Source organism: Leptonychotes weddellii, chromosome 14 (genome assembly GCF_054177405.1).
Source record: "Leptonychotes weddellii isolate Sample4059 chromosome 14, ASM5417740v2, whole genome shotgun sequence".
Classification (NCBI taxonomy): Eukaryota; Metazoa; Chordata; class Mammalia; order Carnivora; family Phocidae; genus Leptonychotes; species Leptonychotes weddellii.
The window spans coordinates 75,966,170-75,990,252 of record NC_138382.1 but is presented as its reverse complement, the minus strand read 5'-3'; the positions used below and the strand labels follow the sequence as shown (position 1 = coordinate 75,990,252).

Here is a 24,083-nt window from a genome sequence, read left to right as displayed (position 1 = left end):
TTAAGTGCTTTCTGGGTTCTAAGAAATATATATATATTTTTTTAAAGACTTAATTTATTCAACAGAGAGAGAGAGAGATCACAAGCGGGGGGTGGGGGAGTGGGAGAGGGAGAAGCAGGCTTCCCGCCGAGCAGGGAGCCCGATGCAGGGCTCGATCCCAGGACCCTGGGGGATCACGACCTGAGCCGAAGACAGACACTTAACCGACTGAGCCACCCAGGTGCCCCTGGGTTCTAAGAAATCTTTACCTCATAATGGTTTCATAACAGTGGCACTGACATTTGGGTTGGATAACTCCTTGTTTTGGAGGGTTATGGAATGTTTAGCAGCATCCCTGGCCCTAGATGCTAACAGCATCCCTTACTCATGAGGACCAAACAGGTCTCCGGACATTGCAATTGTGAAATTCCTCATGGGGGTGGGGAGTGGAATTGATACCATTTGAGAACCACTGGTCTACGCGAAGGGAGTAAAGATACTCTCTGCCTTTTTGCTCTGATTGTCATATATTTAACATCTCCTCATAACCATACAAATACGCTGTTTTCCCCTATGGCCTGAGTCTTTTTAGCTGCTTAAAAATTTTTCTCTTTGTATTTAGTTTTCAGAAGCTTATCTATGATGTGTCTAGGTGTGGTCTTCTGCTATTTATTCTGTTCAGGGTTCACAGAGTTTCTTGGATTTCTGGATCCTTGTGCTCGCTTCGGCAGCACATATACTAAAATTGGAAGGATTTCTGGATCCTTGTTTTTCAATACATTTGGAAAAGCCTGGCCGTTTTTCTTCAAATATTTTTTGTCTACTCCATTCTGTCTCCTCTCCTTCAAGGACTTCAGTTACCAGTAAAACAGACTGCCTGATATTGTGTTACACAGGTCACTAACGTTCTGCCCAGTGGTTTTCTCAGTCTCTCCAAGTTTCACTCAAGAAATTTTGTTTACTTACATATATATTAATTTTAAGTAGGCTCCACGCCCAACGTGGGGCTTAAACTCAAAACCCTGAGATCAAGAGCTGCACACTCTACCAACTGAGCCAGCCAGGGCCCCCATTCTGAGCTTCGTTTTAGATAATTTCTACCTGACATGTGTTCAAGTTCATTGTTCTTCTGTAGTACTCACTCTGCTGTTATGCCTGTCTAATAATTTTTTATTTCAGATCCTAGATTTAAACTTCAGATACAGACCAAGACTTTCTATTTATTTTTATAATGGCCAATTCTCTGCCGAGATTCAACCATTTCCTTCTCCTCTAAATCCTGGAGCACAATAGTCACAATAGTTATTTTAAAGTCTCTGCCTGCTAGGTCCACTATCCAGATCATCTACAGGTTGTTTCTTGCTGTTTTCTAAAATACAATTGTGGGTGGCCCCTTTTATTTTTGCTTTTGTGTATGTTATATATACTATATATGCGACATGTATAAAATATATACATACACATGTTTTTTGGTATACGAGACTTTGCGTGTAGAACAGCGGTATGCGGATTGAAGAACACTGTTTTTCCTACAGCATGAGAGGCCTCTCTTTCATCTGTATCCCAAAGTGAATATGCAATTATTCACATTTCACTAAGTGCTGAGTTGATCTGGAAACGAGTCAAAGATTGAAGAATGAACTTACCTCTGTGTTTGCTTAGGGCTTAAGTTATTTGTCTTAAGGTTGAGCCTGGAGCCAGGAGGCAGGTGGGCTGCAGTGTTACCTTTGGATTCAACAGTTCTGGGCAGTGAAACATTGCAGGACTGCGCAAGTTCTTTCTGCTTTTCGGTCCTGCCTTTACTTTCTTTCTCTTAGCAAAAGTGGGGGAGGGGTGGATAGGGAAGATTTTTATACTGAACAAATTACTGTTGTACTTGCAAGTCTTTCAGACCCCAATCTGTTTTTTTTTTTAAACAACAGCGTTATTGGGATATAATCCATATACTGTAAAACTCACTGATTTTCAAGGATAAAATTCAATGGTTTTTGGTATATTAACATTATTAAGTTAAAAGTGCGGCAAAATATCATTTTGTCATTTTAACCACGTAAGCACACAATTCAGTGGCATGAATTATATTCACAATGCTGTGCAGCCATCATCACTACCTATTTCCAAGATTTTTTTCACCACCACAACCAAAATTCTCAACCACTAAGCAGTAACTCCCATTCCTCCTAACAGCCACTGGTAATCTCTAATCTACTTTCCTGCTCTATGAATTTACCTATTGTAAATACTTCATGTATGTGGAATCATACATTATTTGTCCTTTTAGGTCTGGCTTATCTAATTTAGCATAATGCATTCAAGGTTCATCCATGTGTAGTATGAATCAGGACTTCTTCCCTTTGGAAGGCTGAGTAATATTCCACTTTCTGTATAGACCATATTTTGTTTATCTAGTCATCTGTTGATAGACATTTGGGTTGTTTCCTCCTTTGGCTATTGTGAGTAATGCTGCTGTGAAGACTGGTGGAAAGTAGGTCTTTGACTTCCTGCTTTCAATTCCTTTCGGTATATACCCAGTAGTGGAATTGCTGGGTCATATGGTAATTCTATGTTCGGCTTTTTGAGGAACCACTGACCTGTTTTCCACAGTGGATGCACTATTTTACATTTCAACCGGCAATGTTGGGTTCCATTTTCCCCACATCCTTGTCAACACCTATTATTCTCAGGTTTGTTTGTTTGTTTTTTAAATTATAGCCACCAACTGGACGTGAAGTGGTATTCTCATTACGGTTTTGATTTTCATTTCCTAGTGTTTAACGGTATTGGTCATCTCTTCATGTGCTTATTGGTCATTTATTTTGCTTGCTCCCACTGCTGCCAATAACTTCTTCTGGCTTCTTCTCTAGCCAGTACATTTCTTCCTCAGTCTTCAGCAAGGCCTCTCTTCCACTTCCCAAACCCAGACTGACATGTGCCCCCAGAATCTGCTATACCATCTCACCTACAATGGGATCCCCTCTCTCTGGAAATGAATTCCACAAGGTTTTCTGCCACTCTTGAGTCCCACTGTGACAGATTATATTTTCCAAAGATGGTCACAGCAATATTTCTAGACTCATGTGCTCTTCTAAGAGGTGAAGTCTACTGCCCTCCTTTCACACCTGGACGGGATTTTATGACTGCCTTGAACAAGAGAATGCAACATAAGTGATGCTCTGTGACTAGGTCATAAAAGTTATATATTTTCCACCTGGCTCCCTTTCTTTTTTGAAATTTCTCCTTGGAATCCAGCCACTACATTGTGAGGAAGCCCCGGCCACACAGAGAAGCCAAGAACTCCAGTTCAGTTCTGAGCCAATAGCAAAACCAACCACTGGATATGGATATATATATGCCCCTAGGTTTGGGGGTCAGGTGTTACACAGCACCAGAAAATTCCAATATCCAAAGGATAAGTGTGATTATCACACTATCTGGATTTTGCCTTGTGTTGTAACAGGAGTTAAGGTCTTCTGCATCCTAGCCAGAATCTGCCTTGTATCCTTAGATATTTCTGGGAATACTCCTATCAGCTGAAAATTCATTCATTTTTACAGTGCTTACCATGTGCTAGACACGGTCCTAAGAACTGAGGATATAGCAATGAATACAACACAGAAGGCCCCTGTCATCAGAAAAAAAATTACTGACTTGAATTTCTGGCCCCTCCAATTGCAAACATAATTTCTGTGACGGAAGAATATGGGGGTGGGTGGGTGGGGAGGAGTAACCAATATAGAGTTGATCACAGTAAGTTTTCTGTCTCTTAGCTCAACATCACGCCTGTGAGTCCCCCATGCCACTCTAGTTCAGTCATTGTCATAGCTGGATAAAATTCTACTGTAGGGACGCCTGGGTGGCTTGGTTGTTGGGCGTCTGCCTTCGGCTCAGGTCATGATCCCAGGGTCCTGGGATCGAGCCCTGCATCAGGCTCCCTGCTCAGCAGGAAGCCTGCTTCTCCCTCTCCCACTCCCTCTGCTTGTGTTCCCTCTCTCGCTGTGTCTGTCTCTGTCAGGTAAATAAATAAAATCTTTAAAAAAGAAATTCTACTATAAAATACTACAAATTCATCTACCCATTGGAATACTGGTCAACATCCAGTATTTGGTTACTAGAACCAGTTTTTGGTTACCAGAACACTGTGGCTATGAGCACCCCTATATCCTGGGGCCTGTATGCATGAGTTTCTCTAAAGAACACACCTAGGAGTTGGAATTGCCAGTCTCCGTTGGATCATGCCAAACTATTTTCCAAGGTGGTTGTACCAAATGACACCCTGGCCAGGAGTGAATGCAAATTTCCTTTGTTCTGCATATTCGCTGGCATATGGTATCATTGGGCTTTGAATTTTTGCTGTCGTATAGGTGGGTATCTCTTTGTTGGTTTAATTTGTATTACTAATTGACTGTGTTTCTTGGTCTTCTGGCTAACCCTTATTTACTTATTATATTTTCTTATTTCTCCTTCTTTAAAAAATTGTGATAAAATATACATAAAACTTACTGACTTCAGCATTTTTAAGTGTACAATTCAGTAGCATCAGGTACGTTCACAATGCTGTGCACCCCTTTTTTAAATGAAATCTTCTGCCTATTTTCTTTCTATTGTGTTTAAGTTCACAGATTTTACGTGTAGAGAGCTCAGTGAATTTTGACATATAAGTGCTTGTAACAGATCAAGATAGAAAACATTGTTTTAGAACTTTGGAAGGCTCCTCTGTACCCCATGTTTAATGCTCTAAGAGTAACCACTATTGTAATTTCTATCATGCTAAGTTTTGCCTGTATTTGCCTCTTTAGGAAACTGTAATCCAACACTATGTATTCTCGGATCTGGCTTCTTTCATTTAACACTACGTCTGTGGGACTTACCCAGTTTGTTCTGTATACGAACAGTACATTTGATTTCACTGCTTTGCAGTATTCCACTTTATAAATACACCGCAATTTAATTATCCATTCTTCAGCTGATATGCATTTGGGTTGTTTCTTGTTTTTAGTTATTATGACTATACCTTCTAGTGAACATAGGCCCTCGTTTCTGCTGGCTACCTATCTAGAAGTAGATATGCTGGCTCAAGAGGAATTTTTTGTGTATTTAGTTTTGATAGCACCAGGTGGTTTTCCAAAGTGGTTATATGGATTTACACTGCCTTCTCCAACATGTGAGAGTTTCTTGTTGCTATACTCCTCACCAATATTGGGTATTGTCAGCCCTTTCAATTTCAGCCACTTTGGTGGGGATGTACTTGTCTTTTCTCTTTCTGATTTGTATTGTTTATATATTCTGAATACAATTACTGTCAGTTTTATAAGCTGTAATTTTCCTATTTCATGGCTTGTTTTACCCTAAAATTAAGAGAGCCGTAATTTTAGTGAAAGCAAATTTTCCTTTTGCCTCAAGAACATCCTTTAGAATTTCCTTCAGGTCTGCTAGGCATAAATTCTCTCAGTATCTGTCTGAAAAAGGTCTTGATTTCTACGTACTCTTTAAAGATGTTTTTTTGTGGGGTTTAGAAATTCTAGGTAGCTAGACTGTCTCTGGCTTTCACTGTCACTGTTGAGAAGTCAGCTGTGAGTCCAACAATTGCTCTTTTGAAGGTAACCCGTCTTTCTCCTGAGTGCTTTTAACATTTTATCTTTATAGCTCTGCAGCTTCACTGTGATGGGTCTTGGAATCCATTTCCTTTCACACGTTCTGCTTGGTGTTTGCTGGACTTTTGAATCTGTGGGTTACTGTTTTCTACTGGTTTTAGAAATGTGTCTTTTTCTCTCATATTGTCACACATCCTTTCTCCTTCTCTTCTCTGATTAAACATGTTAAATTTCTCTTTTAAGATTTTGCTCTCTCTTGTGTATTTTCCATCTTTTTTGCTCTCCGTGATGCATTCCAGATAACTTAATCTGACCTGCCTTCCAGTTCAAGGGCCACCAAACTGTAGTCCGTGGGCTCAATCCAGACTGCTGTCTGTTTTTGTTTTTTTTAAAGATTTTATTTATTTATTTGACAGAGACACAGCGAGAGAGGGAACACAAGCAGGGGGAGTGGGAGAGGGAGAAGCAGGCTTCCTGCTGAGCAGGGAGCCCGATGCGGGGCTCGATCCCAGGACTCTGCGATCACGACCCGAGCCGAAGGCAGACGCTTAATGACTAAGCCACCCAGGCACCCCTGCTGTCTGCTTTTGTAAATAAAGCTTTATGGAAGCATAACCATGCTCATTCACTCACTTATTGTCTATGGCTGCTTTTGTGAAGCACGGAGTAGCTGTGACGGAAACTGTATGTGGTTCTCAAAGTCTAAAATATTTACTATCTAGCCCTTTACAGAAAACGTTTGCTGATCCCTGTCTACTATGCTACCGTTCTCTTCAGTTGGGTCTAATCTGCTGGTTTTAAATTTTAATTATATTTTTCTAGAAGTTCTACTTGGTTTTCAATGTAGCTATGACACTTCTTATCTCCTATTCTTTACCAGTATGTTCAAGTTTGCCTTTTATTTCTACTGAACATGTAAAAACAGAGCTGTTCTATATAGTCTAGAAGTCTACGCAAATGTATGTCTGCTGTTTATCCTGGCCCTTGCTCATAGTTCTTTGTTTCCTTCTGTGATTAATTTAGGCGTGGGAATCAATGTCCTTAAAAACTGTCCAAGGACTAGAGTGAAGTTACTTTTCTTCAAGGTGGGTCTGTGCTGCTTTTGCCAGACACCTGCAGACACCACCATCCTAGGATCCTTTCAGGCTACATTCACAGGCGGAGACCAGTGAATCTGGAGTCCCAGCTCATCGTGGGGCAGGGTCTCTCTTAGACTCCCTCCTTTGTGCATATCTCAGTTAGTGATTTCTGCCCCTTTGCCCTTTGGGGTTATTAACATAGGAAATTAAAATTTCCTCAGATTAATAAATGCCCTCACTTCTACAGGTACCCATTTTCTTTTCATTTGGCTTGGTAAAATACCTTGTTAGCTTGCCAGTGCTTTGAAAACTATGGTTTTTATGTTTTATCCACCATTTTTAGCTGTTTCCAGTGAGGAACTTGGTTTACAGGACTTAACCTGCCATTAACAGCTCTGAAGTTTCACTTCTCCCTGCCACAGATCACGGACCAGGGCAGAGCCCATCTTTGAAGGAAAGGGAGCACAAAGAAAACGTCTTCCTGCAGATGTGGCAGAAACACACAATACGTCTGCTGCTGCGTTAGTTAACGGACACGTGCTAAGCCCACCTTCAGAGAGCCATCACCGTCCCTGATACATCAGAGGACCTTCCCTCAGAAGGATTCCTCGAGGGGTTACTATGACCTGAAAGCTGCTGGCACGTGATGTAACAACACAGTCCCTCTCTCGTCTGAGGAACGGGGACAATAGCAGCCCCTATGCCTCACAGAAGCACTAACGATCACACGAGTCCATTTTTGTAAAGCACTTAAAACTGTGCCCACACGTACATAACCACTAGCTGTACAAACTCAAACAACACAGGTCACCAAAAGGAGTGCGTACAGCTTAGTCCAGGGGCCATATATGGTGTTGGTTACATCGTCTTCTTTTCGTTTAAATAACCATTTAAAAGGGTAAAAACTATTTTTAGCTCCAGGATCTTAAAACACACACACACACACACACACACACACACACACACACGAAGGCTGAGGAGCGGATTAACCCCACGGACTGTAGTTTGCCAACCCCTGCCCTAGCAGAACGGGCAGAGGATGGATGGAGATTAGGCACTGTGCTTTTTAAGTGCTTTCCTAGAGGACTGTCAAAGAAAGGTCAAAACTAGTGATTCTCTCCAATCAGAGGCTGAGATTTCGGCCTCCCCAAGGGAGTTAAAGAAGGCAGAGCTTGAGAACCCCGTGAGGCTGTTTGCTGGCCTCGGGCACACAGTACGAACTGCTTACACTGTGTGGGAACAGTGTGGATGGGTCTGCTACACGTTGACGCGAAGGGAGGCAAACATACGTTATTTACCTGGCCAAAGACTGTTCCGCCAGTGCTGGCTGCTTGACCAAACAAAGAACCAGTATTACTAGACCCAAAACCTGTAAAAGAAGAAGAGAACAAGTTTAATTGGGATGACTCCTTCACAACATTGAGTATTTTGTTTGTTCTTAAATGGCATTCAGGGGTACTAAGATACCCAATAGCAAATCAACTAGTGAATAAAATCTGTTTTCCTTTATAGGCAATGGAGAACATTAAGAGTAAACACAGACCTTTGGTCATTGCTACGATTTCATACTAGCATAAATTCCCAAATCCCGAGGACCGAACCCTTGTCTCCTACCAAACTCCAGGTGCGCAGGGGCTGATAATGGTGGTACATTCACGGGATAGCTTTTCCTCAGACTTGGCTGTCAAGGAGTCTTCCCAATGGCTGACTTAACACCATCAATATTTTTACTCCCTGGTTTCCTCTGTTCTCAAATGCAGATTCTTTTTTTTTTTTTTTTTTTACAGATTTTATTTATTTATTTGACAGAGAGATCGAGAGCACAAGTAGGCAGAGAGGCAGGCAGAGGGAGAGGGAGAAGCAGGCCTCCCGAAGAGCAGGGAGCCCAATGCGGGACTCGATCCCAGGACCCCGGGACCATGACCTGAGCCGAAGGCAACCGCTTAACCGACTGAGCCACCGAGGTGCCCCTCAAATAGATTCTTTTTTTTAAAGATTTTATTTATTTATTTGAGACAGAGAGAATGAGAGACAGAGAGCATGAGAGGGAGGAGGGTCAGAGGGAGAAGCAGACTCCCTGCCGAGCAGGGAGCCCAATGCGGGACTCGATCCCGGGACTCCGGGATCATGACCCGAGCTGAAGGCAGTCGCTTAACCGACTGAGCCACCCAGGCGCCCTCAAATAGATTCTTTTGGGGTAGTTCATCTTTCTTCTGGGTGGTGTTGGACGGTTGAGGCACTGGTCTGAACAGGGCCTGGGAAAACCAGGCGGGACTGTGTATTTTAACCAAAGAGCCCTAGACAAGGAGTTAGAAGGCTGGAGTTCCATTCTCATCTCTGTCACTGATCTAGGTAGGTGAGCTCAGGCAAGTCTCAATTCCTCCACCAGAGCTGGAGTACACTGCTCAGGTACCTTTCCACATCGTTACTAGATGAAAGATTTCTTCAGAGGTTCTCAATGTGTTCAAATAGTTTGATTCTACTTGTGTGTAAGGGATTCTCAAGTTCAGGCTGCAGAAAAAAAGGACGCACCCGAGGGCGTGTTGAACACCCTTCTCTGCAAGACTCCTCAGGCTTTTCCCCCCGCCCACTCTCTCCACTATGTCATCATCACATTTCCCATAACTCCCACAGGCCAACAGGGCAGCAGGTAGATCTCAGGACTCTTTCAGCCCTGTGTCCTTGTAGCTGAACTTAGTGGGGGCTTAACAAACGTTTGTTGAAGGAAGGAAAGAAAAAATTTCCTTCCTGATAAATTGAGCCATTTTCAAATAAATAATCACCCAATGAACGAATGAGCAGTTATTTATAATCTTGTCCACCAAGAAATCATTAATCCTTGTTTCTCCCCCCAGAGCCTAACTGCTAAAGAAATGCCTTTCCTAAGATAATGATCAGAAAGTGAAACTTAGAAACTGTTTTCAAATTGTCCTACTGATAACTTGTGGAAGTAAAAGCAACTGCTAAAATTGGACATGCAACAGTGGATTGTTTTACTTCAAAAAATAGTAACATTTATAGACTTTTAATTACTCTGAAAGTAGGAAAAAACACAACTTTTCAAACATCAGTTATCTGCCCTTCTAGCAAGCAACATGGCGTCAGAGGAAGCAGAATATAAAATGCTGGCAGGCAGCGAACCAGCACAAGGCGCTCCAGAGTCTGGTTCTGGCTCCACGGTTAGCACCTCATGACACTAGATAGGTCTCCTTGAGGCTTGACAGTTTGGGACATAATAGCCTCTAAAGCACCTTCCAAATTTAAAGGTTCATATTTATGAGTCATTCATTACTTGCCATGACCTTAAGCTAAAGATGCCTGTGTTTTTCCCCATGAAACTGGCACTCTGGTGGCTAACAGAGTGGAGAATTTGCTGAGCAGCAGAACTGCAGCGATGGTGACAAGGCCCAGGAAATTCCTGAAGCCGCCAGTGCTCCAAGCACCCTTCTTGAATTTGGAGTCTCTCTTTTGTTTTCCCTTCCTTTCCTTTAATTTGAAAGTAATATAGGACTTTTGCAAACATTTCAAACAATGCAGAGGAGAACAAAGGAAGTCTTCCGTGAATTCTTACCTGAAGCTTGACAAAAGCTAAACCCAGATGATGACGCTGTCGTGGTGGTGGCTGAGGCGCCACCAAACACAGAGCCTCCCTGCCCAAAGCCGGGACCCTGCCCAAATGCAGGAGGGTTGCTTTGGCCAAACAGCACCCCTCCTGTGCTGGCAGAAGACTGTCCGAATGAGAAGGCGCTGGAGCTACTGGCGCTCGAAGAGGCACCAAAGACGTTCCCACTGGCAGACGTGGAGGTGGAGGACACGGGCTGCCCAAAAGCAGGCACAGAGCTGAACCCAGGCTGACTGAAGGAAAAGCCGCTCGCGGGGCTGCTTGTTGACTGCCCAAAGGCCGGGGCCTGCCCAAACGACGCCTGTCCAAAGACCCCGGGGGCCGAGGTGCCGAAGGCGGGGCTGCCGAAGCCCGAGCTGCTGACCGGCGGCGTGGCGGCCGCCGAGCTGGCTATGCTGCCCGTCTGCTGCGCAAACAGGCTCGGTGCGGTGCTGGCCGCCACCTGCCCAAACATGGGGGCAGCCGAGGGGGCGGTGGCCGTGCTGCTGGGGAGCTGACTGAAAGCTGAGCTAGAGCTAGCAGCAGGTGGCTGAGCGAAGACAGAGGAGCCCGAAGTGGCGGTCCCAAACGCCGCCGTCTCCGTCGCCAGGCTCGGAGCAACGCTGGCAACAGAACTGGAGGTCGTGGGGGGACCTGGGGTTTCAAGGGCCACGGGGACCGTGCCTGGGGTCGTCGCTGCCGTGACAGCGGGCTGCCCGGGCGCCGAGAGCGTGGAAGCAGGAGCTGCCGGCTCCGTCTTGACATCAGGGACCGCGGGGGCTGCTGGAGTGGCCTCTGCACCGGGTGCCACGAGACTGGAACTGGACGCGGCAGGGCCGGCGCTGCTAACCGCAGGCTGCGCGAGGGCAGCTTCTTTCTTCCCGGAGTCAGAAGTCTGCAGAGGAGCTGGGGGAAGCGGGGCTGACTGGTGCTGCCCCAGGAGTGAGGCTGTTGATGCTGAGGCCTCACTGCTGTCTGGCTTCTCAGGCGAAGCTGAGGACGTGGCCTCCTCTGTGCTTTTACCAGAGGACATAGGCAGGGTGGGAGCGGATGCTGAACTCAGGAGGCTACCAAATGACAAGGTGGGGAACGAGGTAGGAAGGGGAGCGGCAGTTGTCGCCGACGGAGGGGCGGATGGGGGTACTGTACTACTCGTCTGTTGGCTTCCAAAGGAAAAACTCGTCTTGCTACCACTTGGGGCCATCCCACTGAAACCGATCACCCCGGAGGATCCCGCGCTGGGGAGGGGCAGACTGCCAAAGATGCCAGGCGAGGAAGTGCTAGCGCTTGGGCTCACTGCTGCCGGTGCCCCTGTGGAGGCGGTCACAGAGGAGGTCACAGGGGGCTCTGCGTGCTTCCCTAACACGGGAGGCCCAGTAAAACTAAACCCCGAGGGGACGGTTGAAGTCTTGGTCGGCTGTGCACTAGTCAGGCTTGTGGATGAAGCCTTAATGGCTGGCTTTGTGGAATCATCTGCTTGGCCGACGCGCAGTCCCGAGAAACTTCCCAGGGTCTCTCCGGCCAAAGAACCTGGAAACAGAAGCTCTCCCAACTTGGATGGTGGAGTTTCCAGCTTGCTAGAGGAGTTAGAAAGAGCAATTCCAGAAGGTGCTGCGGGTCGGCTGCTGGAAGGCGCAGGCTCGGCAGGAGAGGCTCCGGCGCTGGGTGGCGCTGTCATCCCCGACAGGGGCGAGCTCTCAGCCACAGGCTCGTAAAAGGGTTTGCCTCCCCCGCCAAATGAGAACGCGTCGAGCTGCTGTGACTCTTTAGTGGGGGGTGCTGTCCCTAGCGAGAGAAAGAAATTAGAAAGTGGGTTGGATTTAGTGACACATGACCCGTCACATTCTCACGGACTGTGTCCAAGCCCAGGTCTCTCTCCCTTTGACACGGTTGGGACGGCTATTCCATGACAGTGCCTTTCCTCGGGGAAACAGAGTGAATGAATGCTCTTCCACAGGAGGGCTAGCTCTGAGCTCACAGAGGTGAGAAGAATAAACATCCTTTTTATGACCGCTCCGTCGTAACAAATACACCATCCTATCTAGAAGGCATGAAATTCACAGTGTTACCCCAGAAGAGAAGTAAGACGGCATCTTCTCTCATTTTCCCGTGTGTGCTTCCTCAATAACAATCCTGACACTGTGCTCGTCTATGGACCTCCTGGTATGCCAGGACTTGATCCAAAATGGAAGCTCCTCCTGTGTCTTTCCACTATCTGTGTCAGTCCACAGACTATTATTTTTATGTACCACAGACTATTGTTTTTATGTACAATGAAGGGCTACGTCCTAGTGCTCACCTCAGTAAGCAGCTCTATAGAGGGCAACATGGACTCGTGGTCAAGGACATGGGCTCTGGAGCCGGGTACTCTGCCACTTGCTGGCTGTGCAACTCTGAAAAAGTTACTTTACCTCTCTGGGCCTCAGGTTCCCCATTTGGAAAATAAACACAGTAACAGTAGCCACCTCAAAGAGCTGTTATAAAGATTAAATGAAATCTAGGTGAAGCCCTGATAAGGCCTGGTCAAACAGTAAGCGGTCAACAAATAAAAGTAACCAAAATTGGATAGTTATAGGTAAAATTAACCTATTATAGTGTTTATGGATATTTCTAACTCCACATTGTTCTTGGGAAGGCTATAAAGCCCCAACTTCCCATGTACAATTTCCTGAAAGACCCTGTTGTATCACTGCTGTTGTACTGAGTTGCTTATGGTTTTGGGTTGTTTCTATTCTCATATTAACTAAAATGTTTATGAAATTACCCCTGCATTTTATGACTATTTTACTTATGACTTCTGACAGTTATTATTTTACTCCTCTTAATCTTTTTATATCACTGAGTTGTTTCTCCTCTAGAAAGGGGGATGGGGAAGAGATGGGCCTCGAGGGTACTCTGCCCTATCTAAGTGGGCAAAGGTTACAAAAACAGTTCAAGAATTATTATTCTAGAAAGAAAGGAAGAAAACTACCAACCCTTTAAGTGCCACACACAAATCAGGTTTAGGAAGTCTGCCATGCTTTCAGCCCCCTAATTTCCCTCCAGATCTTAAGGGATCCCCTTTTTTACTAAAGCCTCTACCACTTGCGTTGGCACAGAGAAAGGACTCAAAAAATATTTGTTGAATGAACAGATGAAAGATGGTCAATGTCTTATTTATCATAGGGAACATCTGGAAATAACCTAAATGTCCAACAGGTAAATGGGTTAAATAGTTCAAGGCATATATACAAGATAGAAATTATGTAGCCACTACAAATAACATTTATGTAAAATTTCCAGTAATACTGGAAAAGTCATAAGAGATGGTGTTAAATGAGATAAAGTAGAAGACAAAACACCCGGAAGGACATATAACAGAAATGCAGTAACTGAGGGGTACAACGCGTGATTCTAGAATACATCACTTTCATAATAAGAGCTTGCTTTTTAAAATGAAAGAAAAATAAACTTAATTACTTAAACTGAGAACTGGAAGGCACTTAAAAAATACATGTGGTTTCTTTACAGGTCCCTAAATTCTTTTCAACATTAAAAACATGCCAGTTGATGGACACATAACAACACACAGAGGACCAGTGTGTTTGCCAACTTTTACAGATAAGAAGATGGAGCGAGACATTTTAATTCCCATGTTAACATCCACATCTTTGAAAAGTACAGCCTTGCTTTTCCAGAAGCAAATCCTTTCCTTGTTCTTAATTTAAAAAGTCAACAGATGTCCTCCCGTTTAGTTTAAATCCAGCTTATTTTGAATGCACAACCTCGACACCGAACTTACTGCAGATGCTTTAAGCAAGACTCAGAGGCAAGGAAAATGTCGACGCATCTGTACGAAAACCCAGCATTTGTTTAGAGGAAACACAAAAGGATGGCTGCGCCCGCAGAGAGAAACTGTACCTTGTGTGGCAGTGACGTTAGAAGACGGGGTTGGTGTGATTATCCCAAAATTAAAGCCAGTCCTAGGGAGCGCAAGAAGAGAAGTTAAACACCTGGGGCACAATACTGCCCTTTCAATGTCACATTTTATGACTTACACGACCGATCTGCTCGTAGGAACTTACAACTGAGAAGATAAATGACAGCAGGGTGAAAGCATGGATCTCAGAGGTAGTAAAGGGCTCAGAGGGACGGCCGGGCTTTCCACGGCAGAGTCTGGTGGGTGAGGCCCTGCGCCAAGGCCAGCTAAGGAGCAGTCGTGGAAATGCAATGGGAATGTGCATGTGGGCACGGTGGCGAGGGCAGATGGCGTGTCTCGTGATGGAGGCAAGGGAGCCAGGCCAGGGAGAACCCCTCATAACCCACCCCAAGATCAGAGAGCTCGTCAGGAGCATGCCACACTGCCAGGGAGCAGGGAGGAAAGCATGAAACAGAAGCCACCATCCCTGCTGTTTGGACAGAACTCTTAGTTCTCGGCTGGGAAAATTTGGTTCAAACCATTTCCGGACTCTTTTATCAACCCCTCTCTCCTATTGTAGATTTTCTTTAAACTGTGAGTTAAGACACCACAACCAAAGGAGAAAATTCAGTGCGTGCGTGAACCAGAAGAGACTATTCACTGTGATAAAAGTTCAAATAGCAAATTTAAAACCACAGTTTTAAAACATAAAGGGCCAAAAAAAAAAACAAAAAAAAAAAACCCATAAAGGGCCAAGCATATCAAATATAGTATTGTAAGGATTTAGGTTTTTCTTACCCATCACTGCCTTCCTTGAATGGACAAAGAGCATCTAAGAGGATGCGTTAAACATTTTATCATATTTTTAAAAAAATCCTTTCTTTGTCTCAAGCTTGGTGAAGAAATTTTCTCTAATAGAGGTAAGCCATTGACCTAGTGACCCAAACTTTTCACCTTATCTTAAAAATGGGAAGAAGAATATCCGTTTACAGAAGTGAAGATTATTAGCCTTTGTGAAGGTAGCAATAACTCCTGGCACTGACCTGCTCTTTAAGATTGGCTCCAAACTATCTTTGAGAAGTATAAAACACAATGATTTACACTAAAGAAAAAATATTTAACTTCCCCCCCCCAAATTCTATTCTAACCCCCCCTTTGCTCTTAACGTGTTAGGTTGAACGACTCTTAGGAAACACATTCGCATCAGGGGAGAGACTGTGGTTAATGTGATTCCAGTCACAAAAGCATGAAATGCAAGAGCTCCAGAAGCTTTCCTAATGGAACTGAACATGCAACCCTTCAACGGCAAAAAAAATCTTTGGATAGGTTTTTATCTCTACTCCACAGAGCCTAGCTCCCTGCTGAAGGCCCCTTCCCCAGGGCTCCACACAAGGTTCCCCAGCACAGAGAAGAGGTACTGTCCCTCTGAGGTTAATCAAGGCTCCCGTGGAAAGAAGTTAGAAGACTCTTTCATTTTTAAAAATGACTCAACTTCACAAGTACAGCCATCATTACTTTTAGAAAAATGAAACAGGAACACTTGCCCATATCTATGTAAGACCCAGATTTCCCAATGGCTACTGTTTTTCATCACCTTGTCTCAGTTTAATGTAGTGACCTCTCAAACAGTAAAGCCAATCCAAACATTACACCTAGCCCCCAAATGGTGTGAGAATGCAAATATGTCAGGGTGATAAGCTAGAAGACCAAGCACAGAATCTGACACAGACCTACTACCCAAAGAAAATGAGGCTTATCCTAAAAAACAAAACAAAGAAATATAGTAACACACGTATAAACTTGAACTGAAAAGGGGAAATACAGCTGGCCCTTGAACAATGCAGGGGTAGGGGCACCCACCCCCATGCAGTGGAAAATCTGTGTATAACTTTTGACTCCCCAAAACTTTACTAATAGCCTATTGCTGACGGGAAGCCTTACTGAGAACATCAACAGGTGATGAACACATATTATATGCATTATATCCTGTACCTTACAATACAGTAAGCCAGAGAAAAAAATATTAAGAAAATCAAAAGAGAAAAGGTATCTATGATACCGTACTGCATTTATTGGCAAAAAAACCTGCATACAAGTGGGCCTGTGCCATTCAAACCCATATTGCTCAAGGGTCAGCTGTAGATTTACATTAGAGCAATAAGCTACTATCATCAGATGCATTATTGAAGTGATAAGAACTCCGGGTTCATATACAGTTAGTAAGCAGACAAATATACCTCTGACTGTAAGACTGGGGGAAGCTATCTATAAGGTTGCTGGCGATCTGCCACGAAATTTAAGTTCATTACTGACCCTGCCGGAGAAAATGAGAAAGACTTGCTGAGCTGCCCAGCAGCAGGCGGGGGAGAAGTCACAGCTGTTTCTATCTTGGCTGCCCCTGGCCCTGAAATCGTGGGAAAGAAAATAAGAACATTACAAAAAGCTGTTAGAAACACCGTTCCAGTTTGTGATTCCGCACAGCCCCAGCCACACGATGCCACATAAAGGAGCAGAGCCCCAGCCTGCGGGCCCCACCGTGCTCTCCCGACGGGCCAGGTCAGGGGCCAGGGGAGCGGGTGCATTCCAAACTCGTGTGCAAGGCCTCTGAACTTGCTCATTGGCTCTGTCAGTGTTAATTCCAAACCAACACATGCCCCACCCTCCTTTCCACAAAAGCTATCAAAATGATTCCAGTGCAGTTTAAATTGAAACCTTTGAAAGTAGTTTTATAATTTTATAAGACATAATTTACAATGAAGTTTTGTAATTATGGAAAAGTAATATATACTGAAGGAAAAAAAATCCAAAGAGAAATAGGGTAATATGTGAAACATCTCTTCAGTAGTGACTTCACAGCCATTTGCTTTCTCCCTACATTCCTAGATTTCTCATAGAGAATAGTTTTGTATTTAACAAATAGCTTTCTTTTTCATTACCGAAGTATTACATGATTGCTGTAATGCAGAGAAGCGCAGAATGCTAAAAGTGTAATCCAACCTCTTCCCCACGTTCAATTTCACCGTAAGTACTCAGAGTATGAACAGTTCGGGGTATTACCTTCAATCTCCCGCCTATTGCTCTACTTTAAAAAAGGGAGGGAGAGGAAACACTTTATCTAAAAAGCCCAAACTGGGGCACCTGGGTGGCTCAGTCTGTTAAGCGTCTGACTCTTGATCTCAGTCAGCTCAGGTCTTGATATTGGGTTCCTGAGTTCAAGCCCCAGGTTGGGCCCCACGCCCAGCGTGGCACCTACTTTAAAAAAAAAAAAAAAAAAGCCCAAACCAAATCAAACGTAAGGAAAAGTACATTCTCTTCAAATGAGTCCAAGGTAGATATTAGTAAAATTATTTTAAAAACTACTATAATGTAATGTGCTGTGTATTAAGGATATTCAACGCAACCTTGCTTATAATCTTGAAAAAGCAGAAACAATCTAAACTATCAGCACAGTACTGGAAGAACTTAACAGGGCGCAAGTCTTAGGCTACAGCTGACACAAGTGAGGTGGAGCTGTGTCAGATCTGGAAACGTGAACCGAATATTTACTGCAATAGGGGGAGGGTTAACATATACAGGATATGTCCATTTTTGTTTGAAAAACAACAACGAAGTAACCTTCAAGATATACAAATTAAAGCATTAAGGGTTGTTATTTCTGGAATACAAATTTAATGGGCAGCTTTCACTTTCTACATTATATCTCTTCGGTGTAAATTTTTTTGAGCATCTATAATAGTTTTATAATCAGAAAAAACAATGAAGGTATTTCCATTCTTAAAGAACTATAGAGGTTTCAGAAAAAATTTTTAAAGAAACTTTTTGTAAACTTCTAAATAGTATTTTTCAGGGAAATTTTTCTGCCTCCAAAAGTCCTTTTCCTTTGATTATCCAGCAAGTGAAAACAGAAGTAAATGTCCAGCAATGAAAGACAGTATTTCACAATCACTGCTCCGTGATAAATCTTAGAAATGTCTGGGCAAGTCACGCTAACTGTGTAAGATGTATGTGAAGCAAAGTTTCTTAGATTTCCTTGGTTCTTAAGTTCAGGAGTGACAAAAAGCCCTTCAAAGCAGTCCTTGAAAGAAGTTGGGATACAGGGTCTTTCAAAAACTTTCTAAAACATGAGCCAGAAATGGAAACAAACTTCTTAATTTGATACCTAAATGATTCAGAAGTCTTTGGCAACCCTGCTAAATTTTTCCTTCAGTAAACTTTAGATCCCAGTCCAGAAGTGCTCCATACCTCCTTCTCAAGGAGAGCGTCCATGGCGACAACGGTGGCTCTGCACTCAGCCATATTCTAGAATACACCTGTAGCGTATACGCTAATGGTGTGCTTGAGTGCAATGATAAACCCGGTATCTAGTCAGACAGCTTCTGAGTACAGAGAAAGTTAGAATGACGGTATGGCTGAGCAGAGATGATGGGAAGTGGGCTGCTGATGTGGGGGGTTTCAGTCTCCAACAGAATCTGCCTGGAGACCCACTTGAGAGCATGAATGAAAACAAAGCTGGAGTCCCAAGTGTGGTGAAAACTCAAGAGCTGTGGGCGGCACAAGACCCCCAAAGCAGAAAGTAACACATGCCAAATTAGAGGTTATAAAAAGGTGCCCACAGAAGGAGATGCTAAGGATCAACATCAGGTTATACATAACCTTGTGCTTCAAGGTGGTTTGGGCAACGTGGACCTCTTGGTCAAAGCACCAATGGTGACTACAAAAACTACAAATTTTAGTTAAGAATAACTAAGCTTGAGTGGGTACTGGGAAGTACATGAGGTCATAAAATCTGATATTGACATGACATCTACTCTGACATCTTATATTACAACACATCTGTTTTACCTATTGCATTTTACCAGCTTTGAATTATCACTGTGAGCCAAGAGGATTTTTCATCCCTTTTAGTAGAAGAATACAGTTCGTGTTCCATTCCCCTCCCCTCTTGACTTTCCAGCAAGGCTAGTGAAGACAACACTATTGCTCCTTCTCAGGAAAAGCATTTCCAGGAAGATTTTTCTCCTACTGTGCTCAAATTTCAGAAGTCTGCAGAGCTGACGAAGGGCTCACTGATTTCCTGGAGATTCTTCATTGACTGAGGCCTTCCAAAGATCTCTTTATTTGATTTCCTATGTCAACTGCCTCTGTGATCTAGAACGCTGAACTGCTATGGGGGGTTTCTTTCACCTCTAGCTTCACTAAAGCAAAAATGCAAACTGACCTGAAGCTTTATCACCAGATGACAACTGACCAGACACTGGCGTGGGCCCCGGAGGCTTTAGGGAATTTATTAGAGATCCCTGTAACAGAACACAAGCAGAACATTTATGTGAAACCACTAACCATCCTTTAGAAAAAAGAAACATGTAAAAGGAGAACATCATTTAAAAGTAAGCAAGCATTAATACTTTTATTTAGCTTAATTTTAAAAATCCTTACAATTTGAGTATTTTTATTTTTTTAAAAGATTTTATTTATTTATTTGACAGAGAGACACAGCGAGAGAGGGAACACAAGCAGGGGGAGTGGGAGAGGGAGAAGCAGGCAGGAAGAGGGAGAAGCAGGCTTCCCACCAAGCAGGAGCCCAATGCAGGGCTCGATCCCAGGACCCTGGGATCACGACCTGAGCCGAAGGCAGACGCTTAACGACTGAGCCACCCAGGCGCCCCTAAGTGAGTATTTTTAAATGCCTGCTATAAGAGCGTATTGGAGGATGGAAATGGGAATACCTGCAAGCTCCAAGAATGCAGTCTTGCCTATGTGGCTACTTTCCCAGTGCCCAGCACAGTGCCTAGCACACAAGAAGCACTGGATTATCAGGTAGGTGAGTAAGTGAATGAATGAAATGGGTGCTGGATCACAATAAATTTATAATAAAATAAAAAGCAAAACTGTTTACCTTCTCCATCTCTGGGCAATGTTCCTTTACTCATTTGTTATGACTTAGGCCTACCCAGGTGTCCTCCAAGGCCAAAATGGAACCCTCCAGAAGCATGACCAGATGCTAAATGCTTAAATGCCATTTTAAGTCACGGCAAACTAAGGCTCAGAGCCATGCTGAGAACTCAAAATAGGCAAATTCTGATGTTCAATCTCAGACACAATCTGAAATGACTCATCTCAGAGACATGGAGAGTAGAAGAGAAACCAGGTCTTCTTAGGGAAGATTTCAGAGATAGCTTAATCTACCTTTCAGCCATCTCTGATTATTCTTTTCTGGATTGTTTAACTGTTTACAATGTACCCTATATTTGTAAGAAAAAATGTTTATCAGGCAAAAGCCTAAATGTAGACATAACGAACATTACTGAATATGCAATCTCTGAACAACAGACATTGTAGGAGGAAGCCAGAGAAGCTGATCCCCAGGCACTGATCCTGAAAGGTGGCAGTGTAAAAACCACAGATGGGAAGAAGGTACGAGAGCTGGACTCCAGCTCTGGTTCCAGCATTTACTGATCATGTGAGCTTGCATCAGTCACTTGCACCTCAGCTTTCCTTCATCAATGAAACACATTTAAATACATGCCCCGTTCTACTGCACATGGTTGTCGTATGGGTTAACGAAGATCATGTTAAGTGAAGGTAAATTAGAAACCCAAATAACCCTTACAATGGTAAGGTATTAGAATTTTGACCCAAGATGGCTAGGTGCAGAATGTCAAATGGCACAAGACAACGTCAGGTCCCGACTGACCTACTGTGTCAAGACCGGCATAAATTATAGGGAAAGGATCACAGGTCTTTGTCGGACTTATAGTTTGTTTAAACAAAGTCAGGACTTAAAACAGTACCGTCTTCAGTTTCAAAGACAGACACTGCAAGGCTGTTCAAAAAAGCAAAAATCAGTAAGTCACCTGCTTAGCCTGGTTAGCAGCTGCTGGGGTCATTGCAGGGTGAGGTGTCTTGGCTGCAGAGTATGGCACCGAAGAACTGAAAAAAAAAAAAAAATGCTCAAGAAAAAGACATGTGGGTGGAGATCGCATTCATCTTTGAGCCTACCTTCTATCCAATAAATGATACCAATTTTGAGTAGAATATGCCAGGGACCCTAACAAAAGTCATGTGACACTTTTCTGAAGAATAAATTCTTTAAATGAAATTTGAGTCTTCAGCATAAAAGTCAAAGCAGTGAGCTTAAAACTTTTTCTTCTTCCTGAAATCCTAAGAAAAAATGTTAAAACTATTCAGAAGTAGAGCTTTTTCTTATCTGGAGAGTCAGCCTTCTTTATCCTCTCCCCGCCCCCCCATCCTAGTTCTAGACTCTGTGGGGCATGCCTGATTCTCTTCTCCAAGCCTGAGAAAACGTTCGACAGGATCCATGGGATGTATGGGAGCTGCTGCGATAAACAGCTCCAAGGTGTTACTCAAGGAGGAGACTGCAACCACCCCCTCGAGCCCAGTGCCCCCCAGGCCAGCACACAAGATAATCAAATGCACCGCTTGACCATAGAGCCTGCACCTTCGCTGCAGTCTGAGAAGTCTATCCACTATTTGTAGAAATGAGATCTTTTGTTAACCCTGAACGCAGTATGCAGTGAATTGTTTAGTAATTATTTAGTGTTCAAGTATGAGGGAACAGACCCACTTGCTTAATGCAATCATGGATAAAAGCTCTATTCTCGGTTCCTGGGAGCAATTTATGTATCTGTCCTCAGTCCAAAGCTACCTTGACTGTTAAGTATAGCAGTAGTAGCTGTAGGATCCAGTTTTATTTTTCAGAATTCCCCCTAGAGTAGGGAGGATTGCCATTTTTCCATCAAAAAATTAACTTGGAAGAGGAAAGACAAAAATAAGTCCATGCCTCATAGAAGAAAATTATCAAACGATTTAACGATCTTATAAGCTCCTCACGATTCTCTGCTGGATTAACACAGGAGCCTTCCCAAACTTTATGAGACGGAGAGACAAGAAAAAATGGGTTGTTTTCAATGAAACAACCCCCCTTTGCTTTTCCAGGAAGACAGAAGAAGCTATAAACGTGTTCTCTGAAGAAACACATCTCTGCTCCCCTGAGATGTTCCACCACAGAGAGAAGGAATGTGGGAGCGGGGTTGCTGGGGCTGAGAAAGCCCCGGGCAGACACAGCAGACCTGGGTAAAGATGTGGTTTGAGCTCATAAAAATCAAAAGGGAGGGGCGCCTGGGTGGCTCAGTCGTTAAGCGTCTGCCTTTGGCTCAGGTCATGAACCCAGGGGCCTGGGATCGAGCCCCGCATTGGGCTCCCTGTTCAGCGGGAAGACTGCTTCTCGCTCTCCCACTCCCCCTGCTTGTGTTCCCTCTCTCGCTGTGTCTCTCTCTGTCAAATAAATGAATAAAATCTTTAAAAAAAAAAATCACAAGGGAAATGAAAATCTTTCATGCTTTCCCAAAGACAAACAAAAAAGAAATTATAAGTAAAAATAAAAGCAGCAATTTATCCAACCTTTGAATATTTTTTATACCCAAAACTTAGTCATGGCGTGATGGTAAATTAAACCATGCACAAAATAGGCTGAGTACAATTATTATTCTCGTTGCTTGTGATAATGCTACAAAATCTGTTGGGTGTCCTAAATCCCCAAACACACAACATTAGGAATTCCCAGCACCTCCACACGGGGCCACATGACAGCCCTACAGAGAAATGCTGCTCAGCGCAACCGGTGACAAAACCAATCGACTAGTTGGGATCGGCCGTGATCCCAGAGAGCCACAGACGAGAAGGCATGACTGAATTCTACTTTATAGCAGTACAGGCCTGAAAGGGATGATCAGAACTTCATCTGATGTGCTCTGTTCTACACCTGGAAACACAAGTCAGAGGACTGCGAGCAGACACCGGCAATGCACCAGAACTCCAAAGAGACACCGACTGCAGGCGTCTGCAGATGACATTACATTACTGGCGACACTTGAGTGCGGCTTTAGAAATGAGTAACGGGGTTGCACAGGTCACAGAGAGTGGTCCAATTTGGTTCCTGGAGAAAAAGACTTTCAACGGAAGCTAAGTCCTCTGGCTCCCATTCCCCAGACCACTCTGATAAAAATTAAGCAACAATGCAGGTGAAAATACCAAATATCATCAACACAGGAAATGTAACCACCAGACCCCTGTCAAAGACTGCCTTGAATACAGAAGAATCACTCTGCTCTCTGTTGTTTTGTTGTTTGCCAACCCTTTCAGTGCCACCTGCCCACAGAAGCGGGCTGATGTGCCCATGTTGTTAGGGTGTGAGTTCTACACACGATTACAAAACTGAACTGTTAAGACCATGAAGCATTAAAATGTCACGTAGGCCCTTTCTTAGCGGTCCTTTAGATGTTAATGAACTTTAACAAGGTAAATGTACTGTTGTTGTGAAAGGGGCCAACTACTCATTCTTTTATCTATTTCAACATTTTTTTAAGTAAGCTCTATGCCCAACATGGGGCTCAAACTCATGACCCCAAGATCAAGAGTCGCATGCTCTACCGACCGAGCCAGCCAGATGCCTCTATTTCAACATTTTAAAGGGCTTAAAAAACAGGAAACCTGAGGGGCACCTGGGTGGCTCAGTCAGTTGAGTGTCTGCCTTAGGCTCGGGTCATGATCCCGGTGTCCTGGGATCGAGCCCCACCTTCGGCTCTCTGCTCAGCGGGGAGCCTGCTTCTCCCTCTCCCACTCCCCCCTGCTTGTGTCCCCTCTCTCTCTCTCAAATAAATAAATAAATAAAATCTTAAAAAAAAACAACCACCAAGAAACCTGGTTATGCTTTATTTTGGTAATTCTGAATCATTATCATGAGTATCCTGTTACGTATTCATCGATGACACAGCATATCTAAACTGTGAAAGCTACTCAAATGCTAACTAATGAACTAGGAATTTTTTGGTAATAGTTTAAAGAAAGGTAAGGCAAGTGAGGAGAAAGCACAACATCTCAAGAGCAACCGGAGAAACAGACAAAACAAAGATCAG

The 24,083-nt window shown here is 43.7% G+C and overlaps 1 protein-coding gene across 6 annotated transcripts in view; it reads right to left on the bottom strand.

Annotated features, from left to right (window-relative positions):
- Nucleotides 1-24,083, bottom strand: part of NUP214 (nucleoporin 214) — a 101,002-nt gene that overhangs the window by 20,252 nt on the left and 56,667 nt on the right. For 5 of the 6 annotated variants that reach the window (XM_081803774.1, XM_081803776.1, XM_081803775.1 and 2 more), the window contains exons 25-30: nt 21,003-21,078; nt 19,367-19,445; nt 16,462-16,552; nt 14,151-14,212; nt 10,221-12,035; nt 7,948-8,018 (exon numbers count right to left, since the gene is read on the bottom strand). In XM_081803774.1, the coding sequence (XP_081659900.1) occupies nt 7,948-8,018; nt 10,221-12,035; nt 14,151-14,212; nt 16,462-16,552; nt 19,367-19,445; nt 21,003-21,078 (2,194 nt within the window). The remainder of the gene's footprint in view (nt 1-7,947; nt 8,019-10,220; nt 12,036-14,150; nt 14,213-16,461; nt 16,553-19,366; nt 19,446-21,002; nt 21,079-24,083) is intronic. The other variant, XM_081803777.1, reaches the window with a different exon arrangement.